General features: G+C 47.7%; 1 protein-coding gene across 7 annotated transcripts in view; it reads right to left on the reverse strand.

Moving 5' to 3' along the window:
- CCM2 (CCM2 scaffold protein) overlaps nucleotides 1-23,901 on the reverse strand; it is a 59,307-nt gene that overhangs the window by 19,032 nt on the left and 16,374 nt on the right. For 3 of the 7 annotated variants that reach the window (XM_029232871.1, XM_029232872.1, XM_029232874.1), the window contains exons 2-3: nucleotides 22,086-22,200; nucleotides 15,791-15,964 (exon numbers count right to left, since the gene is read on the reverse strand). In XM_029232871.1, coding sequence (XP_029088704.1) covers nucleotides 15,791-15,964; nucleotides 22,086-22,200 — 289 coding nt within the window. Of the gene's footprint in view, nucleotides 1-15,790; nucleotides 15,965-22,085; nucleotides 22,242-23,901 lie in introns of all 7 variants that reach the window. The other 4 variants (XM_029232873.1, XM_029232877.1, XM_029232876.1 and 1 more) reach the window with 4 other exon arrangements.

Raw genomic sequence — 23,901 nt, forward strand, 5'->3', positions numbered from 1 at the left:
CAAAAAAAAAAAAAAAAAAAAAGTGGACAGAAGCCCTAAGTAGACATTTCTCCAAAGAAGACATACAGATGGCCAACAAACACATGAAAAGATGCTCAACATCACTAATCATTAGAGAAATGCAAATCAAAACTACAATAAGGTATCACCTCACACCAGTTAGAATGGGCATCATCAGAACATCTACAAACAACAAATGCTGAAGAGGGTGTGGAGAACAGGGAACCCTCTTGCACTGCTGGTGGGAATGTAAATTGATATAGCCACTATGGAGAACAGTATGGAGGTTCCTTAAAAAACTACAAATAGAACTACCATATGACCCAGCAATCCCACTACTGGGCATATACGCAGAGAAAAACATAGCTAAAAAAAAAACATATGCACCCCACTGTTCATTGCAGCACTATTTACAATAGCCAGGTCATGGAAACAACCTAAATGCCCATCAACAGACGAATGGGTAAAGAAGATGTGGTACATATATATATACAAAGGAATATTACTCAGCCATAAAAAGGAACGAAATTGGGTCATCTGCAGAGACGTGGATGGACCTAGAGACTGTCATACAGAGTGAAATAAGTCAGAAAGAGAAAAACAAATATCGTACATTAACGCATATACGCATATGTGGAATCTAGAAAAATGGTACAGATGAACGAGTTTGCAAGGCAGAAATAGACACAGGTGTAGAGAACAAACATATGGACACCAAGCGGGGAAAGTGGGGGCATGGATGGTGGTGGTGGTGGTGGTGGTGGGATGAACTGGAAGATTGGGATTGACATATATGCACTAATATGTATAAAACAGAGAACTAATAAAACCTGCTGTATAATAAATAAATAAATAAAAGAGAAGCCACCATAATGAAACGCCCACGCACCGCAACAAAGCGTATCTCCTGCTCGCCCCAACTAAAGAAAAGCCCGTAGGCAGCAACGAAGACCCAAAGGAGCCAAAAATAAAATAAATAAAATAATAAAAAACAAAATAACAAGAAGTATCATTAATATGTTAAGAAAGGAGAAACAATGGAATTATAAAAATGCTCAAATAAAACCAGATAAAGCAGAAATAGAATAGAAGACAAAACAAAGAACAAGAGCAACAAATAGAAAACAATTACAAATACGGTAAATATTAATCCAACTATGTCATTAATCACTTTAAATGTGAATCGTCTGAATATACCAATTAAAAGACAAAAACTGTCAGACTGGATAAAAAATTCAAGACACAAGTATACGCTGTCTACAAGAAACCGACTTTAAAGATAGAACTACGGGGAGAAACAGATGAATCCACTATTACAGCTGAAGACTTCAACACCCCCCTCTCAGAAGTGGACAGAAAATGACAGATCCAGCAGGCAGAAAATGATCAAGGAGAAAGGTGAACTCAACATCTTCCACCAACTGCATATAACTAACATCAACAGGCTACTTCATCCAACAACAGCATTCAACAGAATACACATTCTTCTTAAGCTCACATGAACATTCACCACGACAGAGCACATTCTGGGCCATAAAACACACCTTAACAAATTTAAAAGAACAGAAACCATACAAAGTATGTTCTCAGATCCCAACGGAATTCTTTCTTTTTTGGCCGCGCTGTGCAGCTTGCAGGATCTTAGTTCCCTGACCATGGATTGAACCCAGGCCCCCTGCAGTGGAAGCGCAGAGTCCTAACCACTGGACCACCAGTGGAATTCCTTGAAAGACACAATCTACCAAAATTCACATAAGGAGAAATGGATAATGTGAATAGGCATATAAGCTATTAAAGAAACCGAATCAATAATAACTTTCTAAAACAGAAAGTATCAGGCCTAGACAGATTCACTGGTTAATTCTACTCAACATTTAACGAAGAAACTATATCAATTCTCTATAATCTCTTCCAGAAAATGAAAAGAGAAAAACACTTCCTAACCCATTTTTTGAGGCAGCATTACCTTAGTATCAAAACCAAAGATACTACAAGAAAGGAAAGACCAATATTTCTCATAAACATAGATACAAAAATCCTCAACAAAATATTAGCAAATCAAATCCAACAACGTATAAAAAGAATTATAAACCAAAAGCAAGTGGGATTTATCCCAGGTATGCAAAGTTGACTCTACATTCAAAAATTATTTAATGTGATCCACCACTTTAACAGGCTAAAGAGAAAAATCATATGGTATCAACAGATGCAGAAGAAGCATTTGACAATCTCTAATACTCATAACAAAAACTCTCAGCAAACTAGAAATAGAGGGGAACTTCCTCAACTTGATAAGGAACATGTACAAAAAACCTACAGCTAACATCAATACTTAATGGTAAGAAGCTCTAAGATTGCCTAGGACCAGGAACAAGGAAAGGATGTCCCCTCTCACCACTGCTTTTCAATACTGTATTGGAAGTCCTAGATAATGCAGTAAGACAAGAAAAGGAAATAGGAGGTAAAGATTGGGAGGGAAGAAATCAAACTGTCTTTGTTTGCAGATGCCCTCTCTGACTGGGGAACCAAGCAGACAGGTTACTCTGGGGATTATCAAACGCAAGCAAGGTAAACACAGAGGCCTGAGCCAGTTCACCTACTGCTGTGCCAGGCAACCATCTGCCCACAGAGAAGAAAACTGGCACGGAAATGAGAGGGACTGGCAGAAGCTCACACAGGGCACAGTGGCAGATATAGGCTGAGTCTAGGCACAGTCAGATGAGCATCCTAAACTTCAGAACAGCTGCATTCAAAAGCCGTTCAGTGTGTGCTGGGTAGCTCCAAAGGGAAATGCATACTCATTCTAAAAAGTTTTAGATTTTATCCTTTCTAAGCTGGGGGTGAGGGGGAGAGAATAAAACTAAACTGTGTATTAGTTTCCCCACTCTCTACAGGGCTGAGAATCCACCCCTCTGACAGAACAGCTTAGAAATAAATAAGCAGCACATCTAATTACTGGCTCATACTTAAGGTTGTTACAAATGAACATTCCAGAACGTTGTCACAGATGTGCAGCTAGCAGAGGTCTTTCTATCCTCTTCTATTTTTTTTTTTTTTTTTTTTTTTTGGCAATACGTGGGCCTCTCACTGTTGTGGCCTCTCCTGTTGCAGAGCACAGGCTCCGGACACGCAGGCTCAGCGGCCATGGCTCACAGGACCAGCTGCTCCACGGCATGTGGGATCTTCCCGGATCGGGGCACGAACCCGTGTCCCCTGCATCGGCAGGCAGACTCTCAACCACTGCACCACCAGGGAAGCCCTATTCTCTTCTTATGTGCTCATGTAAACTAAATGCAAACCCTTCCTTAAATTTATCAATATTACCTTTCATCTATTCTCACACTTCCTGATTTCAAAACTTACTACAAAGCTACAATAACCAACAGTGTGGTATTGGCATCAAGACAGACACGCAGAGCAATGAAATAGAATAGAGAGCTCAGAAATAAACCCTCATATACAGCGTCAGTTGATTTTTGATAAGGGTGCCAAGACCATTCAATGGGGAAAGGACAATCTCTTCAACAAGTGGTACTGGGAAAACAAGACTCCACACACAAAAGAATCAAGTTTGACCCTTAGCTAACACCATACACAAAAATTAACTCAAGTGGATCAAACACCTAAATTTAAGACCTAAAACTATAAGACTCTTAGAAGAAAACAGAGAGGAAAAGCTTCATGACATTGGATGTGGTAATGATTTATTGGATATGATACCAAAAGCACAGGCAATAACAAAAGGTGGAAGCAACTCAATTCTTGACAGAAGAATTGGATAAACAAAATGTGTTATAAACAGTGGGATATTACTCATCGTTAAAAAGGAAGGAGGGCTTCCCTGGTGGCGCAGTGGTTGAGAGTCCGCCTGCCGATGCAGGGGACACGGGTTCGTGCCCCGGTCCGGGAAGATCCCACATACCACAGAGCGGCTAGGCCCGTGAGCCATGGCCACTGAGCCTGCGCGTCCGGAGCCTGTGCTCCGCAACGGGAGAGGCCACAACAGTGAGAGGCCCGCGTACCGCAAAAAAAAAAAAAGAAAAGGAAGGAAATTCTGATACATGCTACAACATGGATAAGCCCAGGCACAAAAAGGTAAATACTATATGATTCCACTTATATGAGGTATCCCAGAGTAGTCAAATTCAGAGAGACAGAAAGTGGAATGGTGGCTGTCAGAGGCTGGGATGAGGGAGAAACGGGGTTATTGTTTAATAGGTACAGAGTGTCAGTCTGGCAAGGTGAAAACAATCCTGGAGGTGAATGGTGGTAATGGTTGCACAGCAACGTGAATGTTAGAACACTTAAACTGTACACTTAAACATGGTTAAGATGGTAAATTTTATGTTATGTGTATTTTAACACAATTTTAAAAACCTTAAATGTGGAAAAAAAAAGCACAGGCAATAAGAGAAAAAAAATGACGAACTGGACTTCATCAAAATTTAAAACTTTGTACATCAAAGGACACCATCAATAGAGTGCAAAGACAACCTACCCAATGGAAGAAAATATTTGCAATCATATATCTGATAAGAAGTTAATACCCAGAATACATAAAGAACTCCTATAACTCCAAAACAAAAAACCAGACAACCTGATTAAGAAATATGCAAAGGACTTAGATATTTCTCCAAAGAAGGTGTATAGATGGCCAATAAGCACATGAAAAGATTCTCAATATCACTAGTAACTAGCGAAATGCAAATGAAAACCACAGTGAGATACTACTTCACGCCCATCTGGACAGCTACTATCAAAACAGAAAATAATGTGTTGGTGAGGACATGGAGAAACTGGAACCCTTGTGCACTGCTGGTGGGACTGTAAAATGGTACAGCCACTGTGGAGAACAGAATGGTCATTCCTTAAGAAATAAAACACAGAATTACCATATGATCCAGCAATTCCACTTCTGGATATCTATGTAAAAGAACTGCAAGCAGACAATAAAACTCTTAGAAGAAAACATAGGACAAAAGCTTCATGATATTGGACTTGGCAATGATTTCTTGGATATGACACCAAAGGCACAGGCGACAAAGGCAAAAAAACAGACATACTGGAGTTCAACAAGATTTAAAAATTTTGTACATTAAGAGACACTATCCAGAGTAAAAGAGTGACCTACGGAATGGGAGAAAATATTTGCAAATCATATATCTGGCAAGGGATTAATACCTAGAATATACTGAGAACTCCTAAAACCCAACAAAAAACGCCTGATGCCGAAATGGGTACAAGATTTGAACAGACTTTTCTCCAAAGAAGATACACAAATGTCCAATAAGAACATGAAAAGACGCTTGAGATCACTAATCATTAGAGAAATACAATCAAAACTACAATGAGATACCACCTCAAACTCATTAGGATGGCTAGTGAAAAACAAAACACAAACAGAGAAAATAACGAGTGCTAGCGAGGATGCAGAGACGCTGGAACGCCTGTGTACTGTTGGTGGGAATATAAAATGGCGCAGCTGCTGTGGAAAACAGTATGGAGGTTCCTCAAAAAATTAAAAATAGAATTACCATATGACCCAGCAATTCCACTTCTGGGTATAGACAGACCCAAAAGAAGTAAAAGCAGGGTCTCCAAGAGATTTTTGTATACCCATGTTCATAGCAGCATCATTCACAATAACTACAACATGGAAGCAACCCAAGTGTCCACTGATGAATGAACGGATAAGCGAGCTGTGGTGTATCCATACAATAGTATATTGTTCAGCCTTAAAAAGGAAGGAAACTCTGCAGTACATTACAACACGGGTAAAACTTGAGAATACTAGGCTAAGTGAAACAAGCCAGTCACAAAAAGACTAACAGTGTGTGATTCCACTCATGTGAACTTCCTAGAGAAGTCAAATTCACAGAGACAGAACGATGGTTGCCAGGGGCTGTGGGGAGGAAAGAATGCGGAGTTTTTGTTTAATAGGTATAGTTTCAGATTTACAAGATGAAAAGAGTTAAGGTAATGGATGGTGGTGATGGCTGCACAACCACGTGAACGTATCTCATACTATTGAACTGCGTCCTTAAAAATGTTTAAGATGGTACATTTTATGCTATATTTTAACACAATTAAAAAAAGAAAAAAAACTGAAAGCAGAGACCCAAACAGACATTTGTATACCCATGTTCGTAACAGCATTATTCACAGTAGTCAAAAGTTGGAAACAACCCAATGCCCATTGATAGATGAATGGACAAATAATATGTGGTGTGTGTATATATATATTGTACTGAAAAGTTCTGAGAAGAAAAAGTTCTGGAAATGGATGGCGGTGATGGCTGCACAACTACGTGAGAGTACTTAGTACCATGAAATATACACTTAAACACAGTTAATTTTATGTTATGCATATTTCACCACAATAAAAAAACCGTATCCTAGCTTCACTCAATAACTGCATTTGCTAAAAACCTTTTGAATCATAATCAGTATTATACTGTATATTAGTTACCACTTCTAGATGTGTATCATCCCAAATTATTAATTTTGCTTACATTCAAATAGTAATTAAAAAAATATTGCCTACGTTGGGGTCATATAAAAGTGCCCTGGTGTTATCATGTCTGCAGGACTGTACAAGGACTGCCCCGCCTCCACGTGGCCTGGGGGACACAATGTCACCACCACCATCTTGCCTTTCTCAAAGTGCCACCACACTTCAAATTCAGGCTCACAGATCACCGAGAAGGATTCTACTTTCTTCACAGAGGTGAGTCCTCACTCATTTGAGACTTGTTTTGCTGCAAAATATGTATTAGTAAAACACGTTTTGTCAAAAAGGAAAATTGCAGCTCTCATTCCTGCTGTAACTCCAGGTGGGACAAAGTGTGCCTCCTGGGCAGTTCTTACAAAAGCCTTCCCCACCGTCCTGGGCGGTCCCCTGCCGGTCCTGACCAATGTGCAGCGCCTCCTTCAGCGATGTCAGGGACCAGCCCACACTCGCCGTGAGATGACATGGCGCGGGGTGCTGTGCCAATTAACTGATCATAGCACATTCAGGACACAGCTGCAGAGGGATGAACGTGATGGAACAACACAGACCAAGGGGACATCTGACTAGCGGTCACATCAGCTCCATCAGCCCTGGCAGCAAAAGCCGGACTGTCTCGGGCACCCGCTAACCCCACTGCCATTCCTGCCGCCCTTATAGAGACTGCAGCCAACACAGGAACGTGCTGGTGAGCTCGTCACTTCAGCTCTAAACAGCGGAAAGTATTTCCAAAAATAATTGCTGATGAGATACAAGAGAAGTCCATCTTTATACTGAGCCGAAGTCAGCCTCCCTGTAACATCCACCTATTTGACCTCGATCAACAAGTTGCCCTGATGGAAGGGCAGGACTCTGAGACGTGGGGGGGGGGACACCTAGGTAGATGCACTTGAGAACCTCAATCTCATACCCTTCTCAACACTCTAGGCCTGCAGAAGTGGCCCAATCCCACTTGTTAGAAGCCACAGGACCCCCATACACACATATGCACACACACACACCCCTTGCTCAAAAACGATACACAGGCCTCACTGGGATGGGCACCTTTCATGACAATGCTGTTCTCCTCAGGGTCTGCCCCTTCCGCCCCTCCTGGCCATAAGACCTGTTCCTGGATCAAATCTCAACATAGCACGATTGGGACCCGCCGGGAAGAGAGACTGAACACTGATGGAGCAGCAGGTGCCAGATGGAGGTGGATGGACCCCCAGCTGGATGAGCGTGTCTACGGGCCTCTGCACTTAACCCTGGTCAGGGGCCCGGACACGACCCTCATGCACTGCTAGCACAGCTTAGAAGCTCGGCAAACACAAGGCCCATGTTAAACTCAGTGGAGATTGAAGAACTACCGAGCAAACTGTGGATAAAGGTTCCAAAAGATGCAGAGAGGCGGGTCCGCTGGACGGGGTCTACCGTGTAAGGCCTGGAACCCCACGACTGCCCCTGCTACTTGGGAGGGCTGGGAAGACACCTCACTCTCAAGGATGAGCTGGAACGAATGGGCTGGCAGGGGTGCTGGCACCACCCAGCAGCTCTGTGGTGGCTGTTCTCAGGGGGAGAGCTAATGGGGAACATGCTTTAGCACTAGGCTTCCTGGAGCGAGGGGGAAGGCAGAACCCTGCAAGAGCAGAAGCCAGGTGGCAGCACTCAGCCACCAGGAGCAGGGCAGGCAGGCGTGCTCACTGCAGTGGGCGGTGACTGTAAATGGTCAAATGGCGGGGAGGAGGAGCTGGTATGCAGGCCCCACAGAGATGCAACTAGAGCAGGAGCGTTCCCAGGGGCAAGAGAGCTGCTGGGAGCCAACCACGGTCCCGCCTCATGTATACAAACAAGGACACCACCCCTGAGTGTGCTGCTCCAACGCAAAGTGGCAGTCTCTGACCCGGTTTCCAGTCCCAGGAAGTGCCTGAGGGAAAGGCCAAGCCCCAGGAGAAGGAATCTGTAACACCGACACAAGTGTGCGCTGCAGCAACGCCCCCAGTTCCCTCCGAAGGGACTCACAGTCACTCACTTGAGTAACAGTACACGGGGGAAGGAAACTGTTCAAGGCTTGGAAAAGAGGGTCTGAGAAAATGCTGAAACTCAGGGGCCCAGACCACCGTCAAGGTCCTCTACAGGGTCGGGGCACATCCAGGAGGGGACACCTGAAAGGATGCCACATCTCCTCAGAATGCAGGGCACATCTGGAACCAACGGTCATTACACCACGCCTGGGCCCCAGTGGACAGAACGGATGGGTCTGGGGTCCAAGGTACGGCAGCAGGAGTGGCTCTGATCACCATCAATCCAGGAGACCCGCTTGGGCAGCACGTGCTCCCAGCCCTGAAACTTTTGGCTCCATCTGTTTTGAGAGCCTGGCTCTAGGGGTCAAATGCTTCTACCAGGGGACACAAAAGGGATCTAAACTTAAAACCGCAGTCCCCTCCTGATGCCAGCAGTCAAGCAAGCAGAGAAAGGTGGCACTGTTCTGCAGGGGCAACCGGCCCGGATCATGAGGAGGAGGTGAGGAAGCTGCTACGTACTGGGGACAAAGAGGCGCCTGTGTGGCCTTTAGGGGCCCCTTACGTGCCCGTAAGTGGGCAGATACACATCTTTTTCCTCTGCCCCATCCTGCTTCCTTTCCTCGCCTTCTCCTGAGAACACACCCTGAATCATCAAACACAATCTCCAGTTGCAGGCCCTGCTTCTAGAGAACCGAGACATCTCTGAACAAAGGCAAGCGACAAACAGGGAAAACCTTAAAACTAACTTCACCGCGAAGGGCAAACTCACCTACCACACCGAGCGCTAGGGAAAACGTATGGGAAAACCACCAGCCACCCAACAGAAAAACGGCTGTAGAAAGACACTTAAGAGATCTGACTCGACCATATGAAAAGATACACAGCCTCACTCGTAAGTACAAACTGCAATGTAACAGACTATGACCGTCAGGCTGGCAAAGATCAAGAAGCCCGCAGGTACACTGTGTGGCCCCTTAGAGTGTGGATAAACAGGCGTTCGCCCTGACTGCCCATGGTGTGCACCAGCTTAAATCCCGCATGAAGGGCAACTGGAAATGTCTGTCAAGATAAAAATAACCAAGCCCTACACCCAGCAATTCTACTTCTGCAATCTATCCCAGAGGGTTTAGTAAAATGTGTAACAGAGACAAATTAAATATGTATGACTAGATCACTGGTTACACAAAATATGGTACAGCCATTATAATGGGAGGGAAATGGACGAGGCAGCTTTATGTGCCAAGATATGTCGAGATACACTGTTGCGTGTAAACAATGAGGTGCAAAGTGTGCACTAGGTAATCATTTGGGAACAAATGCACGTGTGTGCTCGGATACGGACAGACCGCCCGTGCAGGGACACACGAGAAACTGATGCCAATGGTTCTTTCCAGGGGCGGGGGGGTGGGGGAACTGGGGACCTCTCCTCACCAGGCATCTCCTTACCATCTGAATTTTGTACCATGTCCATAACTTACCTATTCAACTTTTAAAAATACAATAAATAAGAAATAACAAATCTTATCAAGAAGCATCTTGGGTTTGGTATCACACATGTGATTAATTACCCGCTGCTGCCCCCTGAATTAAAAGCCAGAATGTTGGTTCACAGGTCCCGAGCCTGCACCCCTGCACCACCCTGGGCCTCATGGGGTCGAAACCCTGGGAAGAATGCTTCTGCTTTAAAAAAGCCGGGCGAGGATTCAATGAGAAAATGTATTTAAAATGTTAAGTAGTGTTGCCGTATAGGTAAGCATTCAGAAATGAGGAGCAACTGTTAAGTGCCTCTCACCTTCATGTTAGTAATGTTCATTCCGAATACAAAATACTTCACGTAACGAACTACACTCGAGTATGCGGGAGGAAAAGTCTCCTCACCACTAGTGCATTGTGTTGTCGTCCCTGTTTTTATTTTTATCAAAGAGATACATGTAGGAAGTTTAAAAACGTAAATAGTCCCCAGAAGTGTATAACAAAAAACAACCATCTGGTCCCAACCCAGGCAACCCTATAAACTGCTTCCCAGAGGCAGCAACTCCAGGGTCTTCCGGATCTAGGGCCAACTTTCTAAGTAACGATTTTACATTGCTACTGCCTGATTCATCAATCTAAGACATTAGCTGTTGATTTCCAGTTACGGCAGAGAAAGAGTTAATTCCCTTATATCACCACCCCCATCTCTCCTTCCTTTTTTCTTTTCTTACAATTTAGATAATTTATTACTTAATCATTACTTGGTGCTTATATCCTCCTGTTAGGTACATTCCATTTCACCACTGTGCCAAGAGGTAGTGAAATCACAATTTTGTTTATGCAGAGTCTTTAATTTTTTTTTAACCTTTAATTCTAAGATAATTGTAAATGGCATGCAGTTGTAAGAAATAATACACAGAGGTCCACTGTACCCCGCACCCTGTTATACCTAAGGTAACATCTCGTGATCACCCAGCATCACAACCAGGATAGTGACTAGAAGGTCAGGTTACAGAACATTCCATCACACGGTCCCTCCCGCTTCTCTTTTACAGGCGCACCCACTTCCCACCCACCTGGTCTCCTCCTTAACCCCTAGCAAGCCCTATCTGTTCTGCATTTCAATAATTCTGTCATATCAAGAATGTTATGCACAGGGAATCATACAGTATGTAGCTCTGGGGATTGGTTTTTTTTCACTCAGCATAATTCTCTGCAGACTCCTGGAGGGTGTTGAAGCAATCAGTAAATCATGCCTTTTTACAGCTGAGTAGGGTTCCACAGTATGGATGCACATCATTTGCTTAACCATCTACCCACTGAAGGACATCTGGGGTATTTCCAGTTTTTGCCCATTATGAATAAAGCTGCTTTTAATATTCACGTATAGGTTTCTGTGGCAACACAGATTTCCATTTCCCTGGGATAAATACTCAGGGTGCAACTGCCAGGTCAGACGCTAGCTGCATGTTTAGTTTTTAAGAAACCGCCCACTTGTTTTCCAGAGCGGCTGCACCATTCTACATGTCCACCAGCCACGCATGAGTGACCCTCTGCATCCTCGCCAGCATTTGCTGTTCTCACTACTTATTTAACTTCGGTCATTCTGTTTGGTGTGTAGTGATGTCTCCCTGTGGCTGTAATTTGCACTTCCCTAACGGCTAGTGATGTTGAACATCTTCATGTGCTTATTCCCATCTGACTGTCTTCGTTGGCGAAATAAATGTCTCTTCATGACTTCTGCCCATGTTCTAATCAGGCTGTTGGCTTTTCTGCTATTGGGCGTTGACAGTTCTTTATATATTTTAGATGAAAGACCTTTGGCAGGTAGGTGGTCTGCAAATATCTTCTCCCTGTCTGTAGCTTGTGTTTTCATCCTCCTAATGGAGTCCTCTGCAGAACAAAAGCTTTTAAATTTGATGTTCAGTTTACCAATCATTCCCTTTTTGATGTCAAGTCTAAGGTCTCTGCCTACCCTGGGTCCTGGAGATTTTCTCTTAGGTGTTTTTCTAAAAGTGTTATCGTTTTACCTTTTCCCTTTAATACCATGATCCATTCTGAGTTAATTTTTGTGTAAGGTGTGAGATTCGGCGTGAGGTTCATTTTTCTCTCAATGGGTGCCCAACGGCTCCAGCGCCATTTGCTAAGAAGACGGTCCTTCCCCTGACTTGCTTTTTGCACCTCCGTCAAAAATCAGTTGGGTGTATTTGTTTGGGTCTGTTTCTGGGTTCATGATGTTGTTCCACTGATTACTGCGTCAGTCCCTCTACTGCTGCCTCACAGTCTTCACTGCTGTAACTCTAAAGTACATCTTGAAACCAGGCGGACTGATTCCTCTCTTTTAACTCTTCTTTTTCAAACGCTTCCAGCGATTCTACTTCTTGTGCCTTTCCATATAACTTCTAGAACACTTGTCTATATCTACAAAATATCTTGCTGGGATTTTGATAGGAAATGCATCAAACCTGTGTATCAATTTGGGGAAAACTGACATGTTAACTAGGTTGCATCTCCCAATCCGTGTACGTGGTATGTCTCTCCACTTATTCAGATCTTTGATCCTTTCATCCGTGTTGTGTAGTTTTCAGCGTACAAATCCTATACGTTTTGTTACATTTATACCTAAGCACCTGTATTCATGTCTGTAATTTAGTTTTGCTTCGTACTAACTGATTTTGGTATCAGGGAAATACTAACCTCACAAATGAGTTAAAAAGTGTTCCCTCCCCTTCTGTTTTTCTGGAAGAGACTGTAGAATTAGTGTTAACTCTTTAAACATATGATAGAATTTTCCAGAAACCACCTGGGCCTGGAGACTTTTTTTATGGGAGCTTTCAAATTAGATATTTAATTTCTTTAATAGTTGCAGGACTATTCAAATGATCTATTTCCTGGTGACCCGTGGCAGTCTGTGCTCTTCAAGAAACTGGTCCGTTTGCTGGCTGCTGTCTGAGGGTGCAGAGTCGCCTGTGGTGCTTTCATCAGCCTCTGATTCTTCAGGGTCTCCTAGCACTTGAAGGATGTCGTCACTTCCTTCTGGCTCCGTGGTTTCTGACACGAAATCTATCATTTCCGTCTTCCCTACAGGTAAAGTTCTTTCTCACTGCTTTCAAGACTCTGTCTTTGTCTTTACTTTTCCGAAGTTTCACTACGACGTGTCTTGGTATGGACTGCTTTGGGTTCATCCTGTCTGTGGTGAGCTCTTGAATCTCTGAGTCTGTCTTTTACCAAATCACAGCAGTTTCAGCCATGATTCCTTTGATCAGCTTTTCAGCCCCACCTCACCCCGTCTCTTCTCCCTCCAGGACTCTGAGGACACAAGTGTCAGAAATCTGCTCTAGTCCCACAGGGGGAGGGGAGCACACTCTGTTACCAGGGGGAGGGGCTGACTCCCCACTGGCCTCCACTGCCACCTGAGTGGGGGGCTCCTCTTCCCTGCTGGACATGGCTGGCGTTCTGGCTCCCCAAGTGGCCCAATGACATGAGGGGTGATGTGTGTCACACTGCTGCTGTCTGAGGGCAGAATTCCAGGCTCCCCACATGGTCTCCACTGACACCACAGTTCCACTAGGGGTTCATCAGGGATAAAGCCCCAGCTCCCTACTCAGCCTTCTCTGGGGTGGGTGCTGGCCCCTACACAGTCTTTGCTGGTAGAGGCAGCAGCGGGGCCACAGGTTTTTCAGTCACATTTGGTTGGAACTGAGCAGGTATTGTAAAACATTTTCTGTCCTGCTAAGCTATCCCTTTCCTGGTCCTTTGGCCAGAGAAAGTGAGTTTTGTTGGGATTTTGTGTGCACCTGTTGGCTGTTCTGGGTCGCCAGCTTCTTCAGTTCCAAGCTTGGGATACATGAGGAAAAAGAGAACCAGGGCACTCACCAAAGGGGTCCCCCCTTGGGTCCCAAGGTCCCTGGCTGGTCTGCCGTCACTCTACCTTTCAGAGTCTTCTTATGGTTGTTGCATATATAACGTCCAGGATTTTTAGGTGTACTTAGTGAGAGGAATAGGGAAAAATATGTCGACTCCCTCTTCCTGGACGCGGAAGTCCCCAAACTTTAAATTTTCATGGTGTAATATGGGCCTACCCTTCCCTCCACTTGCTTTGTTTTCAAAGTACAGTTCTATCTTCCCAATTCTTCAGCAGCCTCTACTCCAACATATAAAACTATCCGTGTTCTCTTCTCCCAGAGCTGCCCTAGCCTGTTCCTCAGATTCCCATCTTGGGAATTCCCTCTGTTCTTTTCCGTGCTTAGAGCCCCGGTTCTGGATCTGCATCTCCCACCTTCCTGGTGCGCCCTTGTGCTCTGAGGCAGCACATCTCCCAAGAACCTCGTCAGAACGGGCTCTGAGGGCTCACGTTTTAGAAACCTGACTGTCTGGTCATCATGACCAGAAAGGGACCCTCTCAATCTGAGAATCATGTCTGTTGGTGAATTTTCTGCAAAATGTCCTTCCATTACTGTCTTAACAACTTCCTCCCACTCTCCTCCATTCTTTCTTCTCATGAGTCAGAGGCTGAACCTTCTGGACGGCTCCTATCATTTTTTTCCCTCTCTCATCTTCTGTTTACTGATTTTGGATCTCCTTGTCTCTTGGTTTTTCTTTCCGGGTGACTGCCCTGACTTTATCTTTTGACCCCTCTAATGAATTTTTACGACATATAGTTAAGATCCTTTCATTCCAAAAGCTCTTGTCTCCACCTGTTATCCTGTCGTCTCACAGTTAACAGTATTTCCTCTTATCTTTCTGACAACATTACGTATTTTTATTTTTCCCCTAGTTTCCGCACTGCTGCTGTTGCATTCATGTTTACGTCTTGTGTTTGTCCTGGGCTCTATCTTTAGATGAAACGTCTTCCTCAAACGTGTACTTCTCCTTGACTGCCCACGAAAGAAGCCGTGTGCACGGGCAGAGGTGCAGACTGTCAGCTTCTCTCTGCGGGTTGTGTGGCTTCCACATGAAAGCACTCCTCCGAGGATCCCCTTGTGGGAGAGGCCTGGTTGCAGGCCTATCTGGAAGCTTGAGGGAAAGGGGGTGGGCAATTCTCACCGTTCTGGACAGACGCTTTGACTTAACCTGCTCATCTTCACACTGGGTCTCTCCCCACCCTCCTCCGGGCCAGGTGTCCCCACGTCTAGAGCCCCCCTAGTGTCATGTCTCTACCAGGGAGACCTCCCACCCCCCCCCGTGGCAGGTGAGAGCAAACCCCTCCCCCAAGCCCACACCGTGCTCCACGCGCCCTAAGCCCCCGGGTCCAGCTGGACAGCTCCGCGTCCTCTGAGGGACGCAGGTCCAGCTCCGTGGGCTCTGTGAACTTGTCACCCCACCTTCGTCAGCTCCCTCTGCAAGTTCACGGGCCTCTCTCATCACCACGGTCCCCTTTCCCATTCTCTCTGATTTCTCTCTCATTTCTTTTCATGTAGTGTTTAGGTGAAGCACTGACAATACACTAGTGCGCGTCATGTTTACCCACAAGTGGGCGCGGGCTTTGACAGGATTCAGGAGCCCGTGTCCTGGGCTGTGACAATGGCACACGGGATAGCTCTTAGCCTTGACCAAGGAACCGAAACACACGGCCAGCCTTTACGAGAAAGGAGGCAGCTTGCTACTGGAGAGAAAGCCAGAAATGGGGCCGGAAGACAGAGACCTGGGGTTTGGGCACCCAGCTGTCAGACACACCACCGCAGGGGCACCGCCGGGTGGGAGTCACCCGAGGTGTGAGTGGGGACGGGTCCCAGAAGCGCAGCGTTTGGTGCCTCGGGGGCCTTTGCTGGCGGCGGGCAGGCGGGCCCTGCGGCCGCGGGCTTACCTTCACCTCCTTCTCGATGTAGTCGCTCAGCAGTCTGTCGGGCTCGACGCGCTCAGGCAGGGACAGCACCACAGTGTGCAGAGGGCGCCTCTCTGTCACCTTCTCATGGGCTTTCTTATCTCTACTCTTTTCACCTTTTAGGAATACTCGTTTAAACGGCGACACAATTCCAGGCTGCAGGCAGAAACGGCAATGATTGGAGTTCATTATTCACAAAGGCTTTGCGCTGTACCCATGGCTAACAAGCGGAAGGGGCCAGAAGCACCACCACGGTCCCCGTGCAGACGGGCCGGCTACTGCCAGCCAGGGTGGGCCGGGCCCAGTGCCGCCTCGGGCACCGAGGGGCTGGTCCCTCACCTGTTCATGGACACTTACAAGGTCAAGGGCCAATTCTCAAGGTGAGTAAACTCAGGAGGCAAGAAGGGGCAGGAAGGGGGAGATTCCCTCAGAAGACAAAAATGCAGCATTGCTCTGAAGTGACCTCCCGGCTCCACTGGGTCACTTCACTGCAGGGTCCTCGGAGAAGGCGGGGAGGTGTGGCCAGGGCTGTGGCATCAACAGGAAACTCAGCTCAACAGCCGTGAGGCCCGCCTCTTCCCTCTCCCGTAGGAACGCAGCACGCGCTCTGCTTTCCCCTCCCTCCGCCGGGGCCTCGGGGGCTCAGGGCGCTGACCAGCACCTGGGTGACCTCACCCCATGGTCAGTGTCTAGAGGGGCCTGGAGGCCAACCCTGCGATCAAAGTAAACCTGCAGAGGGAGAGCCAGGGACAGCGGGGAGAATAAAGTCAACCTTGCCTGCGGGCCCCAGGAAAAGGCCCAGGATTCCCTCCCTGCAGCTCTGTGAGAGCCCTCCAGGCCCTCCACGGGCACAGATGTTCAGAGAGTCAGGCATGGGCACTGGGCACCTGCACACAGAGGCCAAAGGTGACCGCTTCCAGTCACGCAAAGGAACGTAAAACCAGAGAACACAAGATGCCAATGTGCAGCCTCGGCAGGGAAACATCACCGAACACAGCAGCGAAACCCAAAGGTGGTGACCCACACCAGACCGAGAAGTCACCTTCCATTGTCTTGTCTGTGATTCTGCAGCTCGCCTGCCTGGGCAGGACCCAACGCCAGACAGCGGCCGGGACCTAGGGCAGGCCTAGCTCTGACCAACACTTACAAGAAACAAATACCTATGTCACCAAACATGTACCAAAAGCTCTCGTTCCTGCTTCTCCTCTGCAAGGGGGAAATTCAGCCACATGCCATATCCCACCCAAAACAATGCCTGTGAGGCGCCTCGGCAGCCTGTCAATCTCACAGATGGAGGGTGGAGAGGGGCCCTAACTCCCTCACAAAGGCAGGTGAGGCCTCGGGGGTCTCCAGGAGGTCCTGCAGGACCCGCCCCACCCAAAACACGCCCTCAGCCAAGGGGACCCCAGCATTCTTCCTGCTCCTTCTATAGCCAGAGCCCGGCTTTCCTCCTCTGCTCCTTGGCTTGCACTCCCTACCCCTGAGCACTTGGCCCTTGGATAGCTGCCTTTTACCCCACTGATCCACCGCAACTAATACTGGAGCGCCCCTCATCGCCCTGGATACCCACCGAGTTCCCACTGCCCATCCCAATGCAGCCCCTCAGCGCGTCGTGCTGCGTGGGGGGGCTGGGGGAATAATGCTGATGTGAGGCCCTCAGGGCTGGGGAGGATCAAAGCTAGACAACGTGCACGTGTGCGGCTTCATTTACTTCTCTCCGCTCTTGTTTACATTTGAAATCGTCCGTAAGATTCTGTTTTTAAAGGACGAGTACAGCTCCTGCCTACAACTGCTTACACTTAAGATGAGACAAGATAAAAGCACGAAGGTTAAGGGAGACAAGATAATCAATCCCATCATCATAAGGAGAGCATCATCCCCACAGTCTCAGACGAACTACAGAGGAGCGAGGGGGCTCCTCGGAGGAGCCGGAGACGGCTGATCCCAGCCCTCAGACAGCCCGCCCCCGGGGCCCACTCAGGCTTCTTTCTCCTCGATCCCACAGGAATTGTCAGCCCCAGCACAAATTCGGCGAGTGGAAGAGAGGGTGAGGCACTTCAGGTGAAATCTGGGGGGGGGGGGGGCGGGGTCTGGACCAGGTGACCGCGATGTAGGGCTCACGTGGAAACGGTGGGACACTTGTCACCCACAATTTGCCAGACAAGCACCGATGGTAAAGTTTACACCGAAAGCAAGCGACACTGAGGGCTGAGTAATGTAAACATCACGTTTCACCAGCCTGACTGCGGGCAGGTCAGGCCAGGCCCTGAACCGTGACTGCCACTCTGGCTGGCATCCGAGGCGATCAACGGCACACACATGACTCTTCGATCCTGTTCTCCTTGACTGTTTATCTGCACTGAGAGCCTCCCAGCTCCTGTGATGCGCAAGGCACTGCCCTAGGGCTGTGGAAGTACCGAGGCACGCGGCACAATGTTACACAGATGACCTATATCCCAAAGTGGCCGGAGTAAACGTCTGTCCCTACGCCATTTCTACCTGGTAACCTCACAGAGTTCACTCTCCCAAATCATAACCAGCACGGGCACAGCCTGATGGCGCACGAGAACAGCTCAGCTCGACCTGTTTGCTGCCCTACCTCGCTACTCCTCTACACCTGGAAGCAACAGGAAACCAGTTCTGAGACGAGGGGTTTGCCAAGGTCAGCCTCTTACCAAGAAGCCCGTGCCAAAATCGCCAGGTCCACAGGCCACATGCAAACCATGCTGTTATTTTAATGTTGAGGGACGGGTCATAAAGTCACAGTCCGCACACAGAATCAGTCTGTGTGGCAAGGACCCAGAGCCCGAGTCCTGCAACCCACCTTAAGGAGAGACCCTCTGCCAGCCCATACGCCTCATCGTCTGGCCCCTGCAGGCCAAGGAAACCAGGATGCCCACTGCAGACGCCTCCTACTGCTCAAGGATCAGCTTTCCCTACGCTGAGCCCCACTCCGTCTTCTGCTGCCTTTACCTCTTGGGAGCCAGCACCCTACAGGGGAGCAGTAATGTGTCTGATGCCTGTGCCAGCCAGCATCAGGAAGGCCCCGTGGAGGGATGAGACGGAATTCCCACCCTCAAGGTGGTCACCGTCAAGCGGGGGGAGATAAGCCCAAAGCAGACGAACAGGGACTGAATCCATGATGAGAACTGCCAGCCAGGTGCCTCGAAGGTGTACTTTAGGGCCCAAATGCCCTGTTTTTAAAGGAGCTACCCTGGCAACGAGGCACGGCCCCGTGAGGCCCCGTGACGAATAATGGCGCCTGCCCTCCACTGCTCACAGGCTGGCGGAGGCGAGGGGAGCCGCCCCGGAACCCAGGCTGCACACAAGGCCACCTGGCCAAGCATGAACTTGGCATGACTGATTTGGAATCAGACACAGCTTCCCTAACTCAGTCCTCAGTGTTGCATACCCCAGGCATCATGTACTTTTTTTTTTTTTTTTAACATCCCAAATACGTTCAACCGGTGGATGAGCCTCCCTAGAAAGTGGAATATTGAAACCATTATGTAAAGAAATGCACCCAGCAAACCTGCAGCTTTCCTCTGCCACCTCACCCTGTTTCAGCACAGAACGGGGGCGGCTGCCCCACCCGAGGACAGCAGGCGTGTGACACAGGAGGTGCGCACCCCGCTCCCGCTGCAGGAGCTGGAAAGTAGACACGGCTGGGAGCTGGGGGATGGCAGGCACAGTGGGGGCCCCTCAGCTTCTCAGAAACACAATGAACAAGAGGGCACCTCAGGATTTTGGAGCCTATGTTGCTTTTAAACATGAAAATGTAGAAGAAAGCTCTGCTTGAAAAAAATAAACTGAGAACAATTAAGAATATTCTTGAAAAAAAAAAAAAAGAATATTCTTGGACTTCCCTGGTGGCACAGTGGGGTTAAGAATATACCTGCCAATGCAGGGGACACGGGTTCGAGCCCTGGTCCGGGAAGATACCACATGCCGCAGAGCAACTAAGCACGTGCGCCACAACTACTGAGCCTGCACTCTAGAGCCCACGAGCCACAATTACTGAGCCCACGTGCCACAACTACTGAAGCCCATGCGCCTAGAGCCCGTGCTCCGCAGCAAGAGAAGCCACCACAGTGAGAAGCCCGCGCACCGCAAGGAAGAGCAGCCCCCGCTCGCCACAACTAGAGAAAGCCCACGTGCAGCAACAAAGACCCAACGCAGCCAAAAATTAATTAATTAATTAATTAATTTCAGGAAAAGAATATTCCGATGCACAGAATCAGGATTCCATTAAACGACTGTGGACTCTTTAATTCACTGGAATAGCCTCCAAATCAATACAGAGTTTTACAAAGTGGTTTTAGCCCGTGTAATTGTTCATCCTTCACTCAACAGGTATTTTCATTGAGCGCCCATGTTCATCATCACTGAAATGATCTTGCCATCTTTGACCCCAAAAGACAAAAGGAGCAATTTAGCCCCTGGAAGGAGCACAACGCCAAGCACGGGTTCTCTTCGTGAATGGAGCCCTGGCACCGAGTGCCACCCAGCGTCCATCTGTGCCCGAATCTCTCGTGAAGAAACGGGGGCCCTGAATGTTGAAGGAACCAACCGAGGGTCCGAGGCACAGATCCAGGGAGGGGATGCGGGGCTTCGGTGGCCCTGTCAGGCATCTGCAGACTTCTCACATGGAACACACACTGCTTCCTAGAACTGTGCAGAACTTCTGAACTGGCTCAGAAGTGATACGTAGATGCTTATAGTATTCTTACAATATATTTTCCATCTTATGCCTGAAACAACTTTTGAAGTTGGAAACCTCAAATGTAGCTCTTCAACACACACACACACACACACACAAACTCTGGCCCACTTAGCGCTTTCCTAGAGGAGGGACCAGGGGCCAGGCTGGCCTTGGGTATTGTTAGATTAAAGCCTGACTTAGCATCTCACTTGGGGTGACCAGGCTCCGAGTAACTGCATCTCCTAAACAAATTCTCAGAGGCTAACTTCTCCGTCAGACTGTCTGTTTATTAATTTATACTATGAAATGCATGTGCTGAAGGAACCAGCACAACTGCTCATGGGACAGTGGCCTCTACTTGCGGACCAAAGTGAATAATAAGGTGACATACACCAAGCCACTCCATGTGCACAAGGCTCAGCCCAGCGCGTTCTAGAGAAAGCGTGTGGCAGTGAAGGAAGGAAACCCGCGCTGGGCACCTCGAATGCCTCAGTACGGTGTTCACGCACCCTTACCTACTCCTTTAGTTAATAACACAAAACCGCCCCAGAACAAAGGCTTCAAGTGCAATGCCCTGGGGTCCTTCAGTTCGGCATTCAGCAAACGTCTAATGGGCACTTGGCATGTGCCCGGCACTGGGGCTGCACCTCAAGGGACCCCCTTCCCTGCCCCAGGGCCCCTTCTGCTGAGGGAGAGAGAGGGGGACTGCTCAGCGGGGATCAGGCTCCGCAGGGCTGCGGGACAACACCAGGGAGAGACACCCAGGCCAGCGCGTGGGCTGGGCAGAGCCACTGTCCAACTGTCCAGCTGGGCAAGGCAGCGGCTACTCCCCAGATTCACCCCCACCCAAGAGCACGAAGCACCCCGACAAATCCTCTCCTATAAGCACCACTGTTTAAAACTGTATCTCAACGTTGCCTATCTTAACTCCAACTCCCTGTAACGCAAGTCAACAGAGTCACTATCTTTTTAAAAAGAAAGTTAAGCACTTAAGCGCCTACCAACAGAAAAAGAGCCTTTCTTAGGTGCCGCAGAGGCCCAAATAAGGAGTACGACACAGCCCGCGCCCCAGGACCTCCTACAGACCTCGAGTTCCCCATCTCAGGACTAGGCGTGAACCTGACCTCCCCCACTGCAGCGGTTTGCTCCGGTGATGCACACTACACCTGACCGTCCACGTGGCGGCCGAGGCCACTCCTGCCGGGCACTCCTCCTCCCTCAGGCGTCACGGGTGAAATTCCAGGCGCGAGTCTGCACTGTGAACGTGCTCTTTCTTGACCTCTTCCCTAAATCATTTTCCAACTCAGATCTTGGGTCCTAACTGACTACAAATCTACATGAACGTCACTCTTCCTCAGCAGACCTGACATCCACGGTCTCCTACTCCTTAAGTGAAGATGGACGAACCCAACAACCTACAAACAGCTCACCTTGCTCACTTCGCTGGCCACTGGGGCTGCCAGTTCTCAGACCCGGAAGCCAGCAGGAACCCTCCACCCCACCTTCCCAAAGTAAAGGTCACAAGACCCAAACAATCATTCTAGATGGCTCTTTCCACGCTGCGTTTGCACGTACCTCGTTCTCCATGGAACACCCCGCTGCAAAGTCTGTGTGAGGAGGAGTCTCTCTGGAGGAATTCTGGTTCCTCCCCCTCTGCCGACAGTTACCGTGCACTCTCCTCTGTTCGCTCCTGAGCTTGTTGAAAAATACGGTCAGATGTTAGCCCTCCCTCTGAAAAACACATGTGAATGAACAGGAAGACCAGAAACCACAGCTTCCTTCTGCGAACCCCACTGAAGCTGTTTACAGTTTTTTAAAAAAGTTTGAGGCAGGCAACACCCTAAAACTGCTGGCAAAATCCAAACAGGCTGCACGCACGAAAAGACATAAAGTAAACCCACACATCTTTATACTAAACCAGCACGTCTTCTACCTAAACCTCCACATCTCCTTACTGAACCAGCCCATCTTCTAATTAAGCTTGCACATCTCCTTACTGAACCAGCACATCTTCTAACTAAACCAACACGTCTTCTTACTAAACCAGCCCATCTTCTTACCAAGTCAGCAGATCTTCTTAGCAAACCAGCCCATCTTCTTATTGAACCAGCCCATCTTCTAATTAAATCAACACATCTTCTTACTAAACCAGCCCATATTCTTACTAAGCCAGCCCATCTTCTTACTGAACCAGCCCATCTTCTTACCAAATCAGCAGATCTTCTTACTGAACCAGCCCACCTTCTTACCAAATCAGCAGATCTTCTTACTGAACCAGCCCACCTTCTTACCAAATCAGCAGATCTTCTTACTGAACCAGCCCATCTTCTTACTGAACCAGTGCGTCTTCTTACTAAACCAGTGCACAGACTTATTAAACCAATGCATCTTCTTACTAAACCAGCCCATCCTCTTACTAAACCAGTGCATCTTCCTTACTACCTCTAGCACGCAGAGCCCACGGGTGGCCGCCCCACATTTCTAGCCAATACCGTGTAGTCAGTTGAAGGACATTATTTTGCAAGTCCGACCATTCTGCAAATCCAAACGACAAAGTCAGAAAGAGTAAGCAAGGAAGCTGAGAGCACTGCTGGGGCTCCCCCTCCTGACGTGCGTTGTCACCTATGTGGTGGGACCCGCCGACCTGGCTGTTTCCGGCCGGCTGTTGCCTGCTTCAGGGCACTGTAGTCCAGGGGGCCTGTGCAGAGCACACCTTCTCCATGACCGTCAGCCTACAAAAGCCTCTACCTGCCTCCAGGACTCTTGCGTCTGAGATGCAACTTTGAAACTAAAGAGTATGTCCTTGAGCAAGCTCACTTTAACTCCTTCAGGGTCAAATCTGATCCTGAAAAGCAGAAGTTGGGTTTGTTGATGCTGAAGACCCTTACACTCTCTAGATGTGCCAGAATGACTGCAAATAAGAGAGGCTACTTAATTAACTGTTCTGGTTAATTAGAGTGATGATTTAGAGTGACCATATTCACAGCTCAAAACATAACAAATATAATACAATTTTACTGACATTAGATTTATTAATATTAGATTAGTATTAGATTTATTTGATCAAAGTGCTAATTTTCCACAGTTTTCTGCCCATAAAAATGGTTATTTCATATGGCTCAATTTAAACTGTAACAAAGTTTAGTATTTCCTGATTCTGAAAAGACTGGTTCAGAACAATAATTTCATGCCTCAGTTACCACTACACATGCCGCAGATGTAGAAAGCACAGTAAACCGGGTAAGGAGTACTGCACTAGATTTGTTTGAATAAACATGTGGTATTGACTGGACTATCCCTTTATCTCTTTAGACACACAGGGCACCATGGGTACTGTCTGGACTCCGCTTTCTCCTTCTTTCTAAAAGCTGCCCCTGCAGAGCAGAATCAG

Source organism: Monodon monoceros, unplaced genomic scaffold (assembly GCF_005190385.1).
Source record: "Monodon monoceros isolate NGI ecotype Baffin Bay Population unplaced genomic scaffold, NGI_Narwhal_1 Super_Scaffold_2, whole genome shotgun sequence".
NCBI classification, from domain to species: domain Eukaryota; kingdom Metazoa; phylum Chordata; class Mammalia; order Artiodactyla; family Monodontidae; genus Monodon; species Monodon monoceros.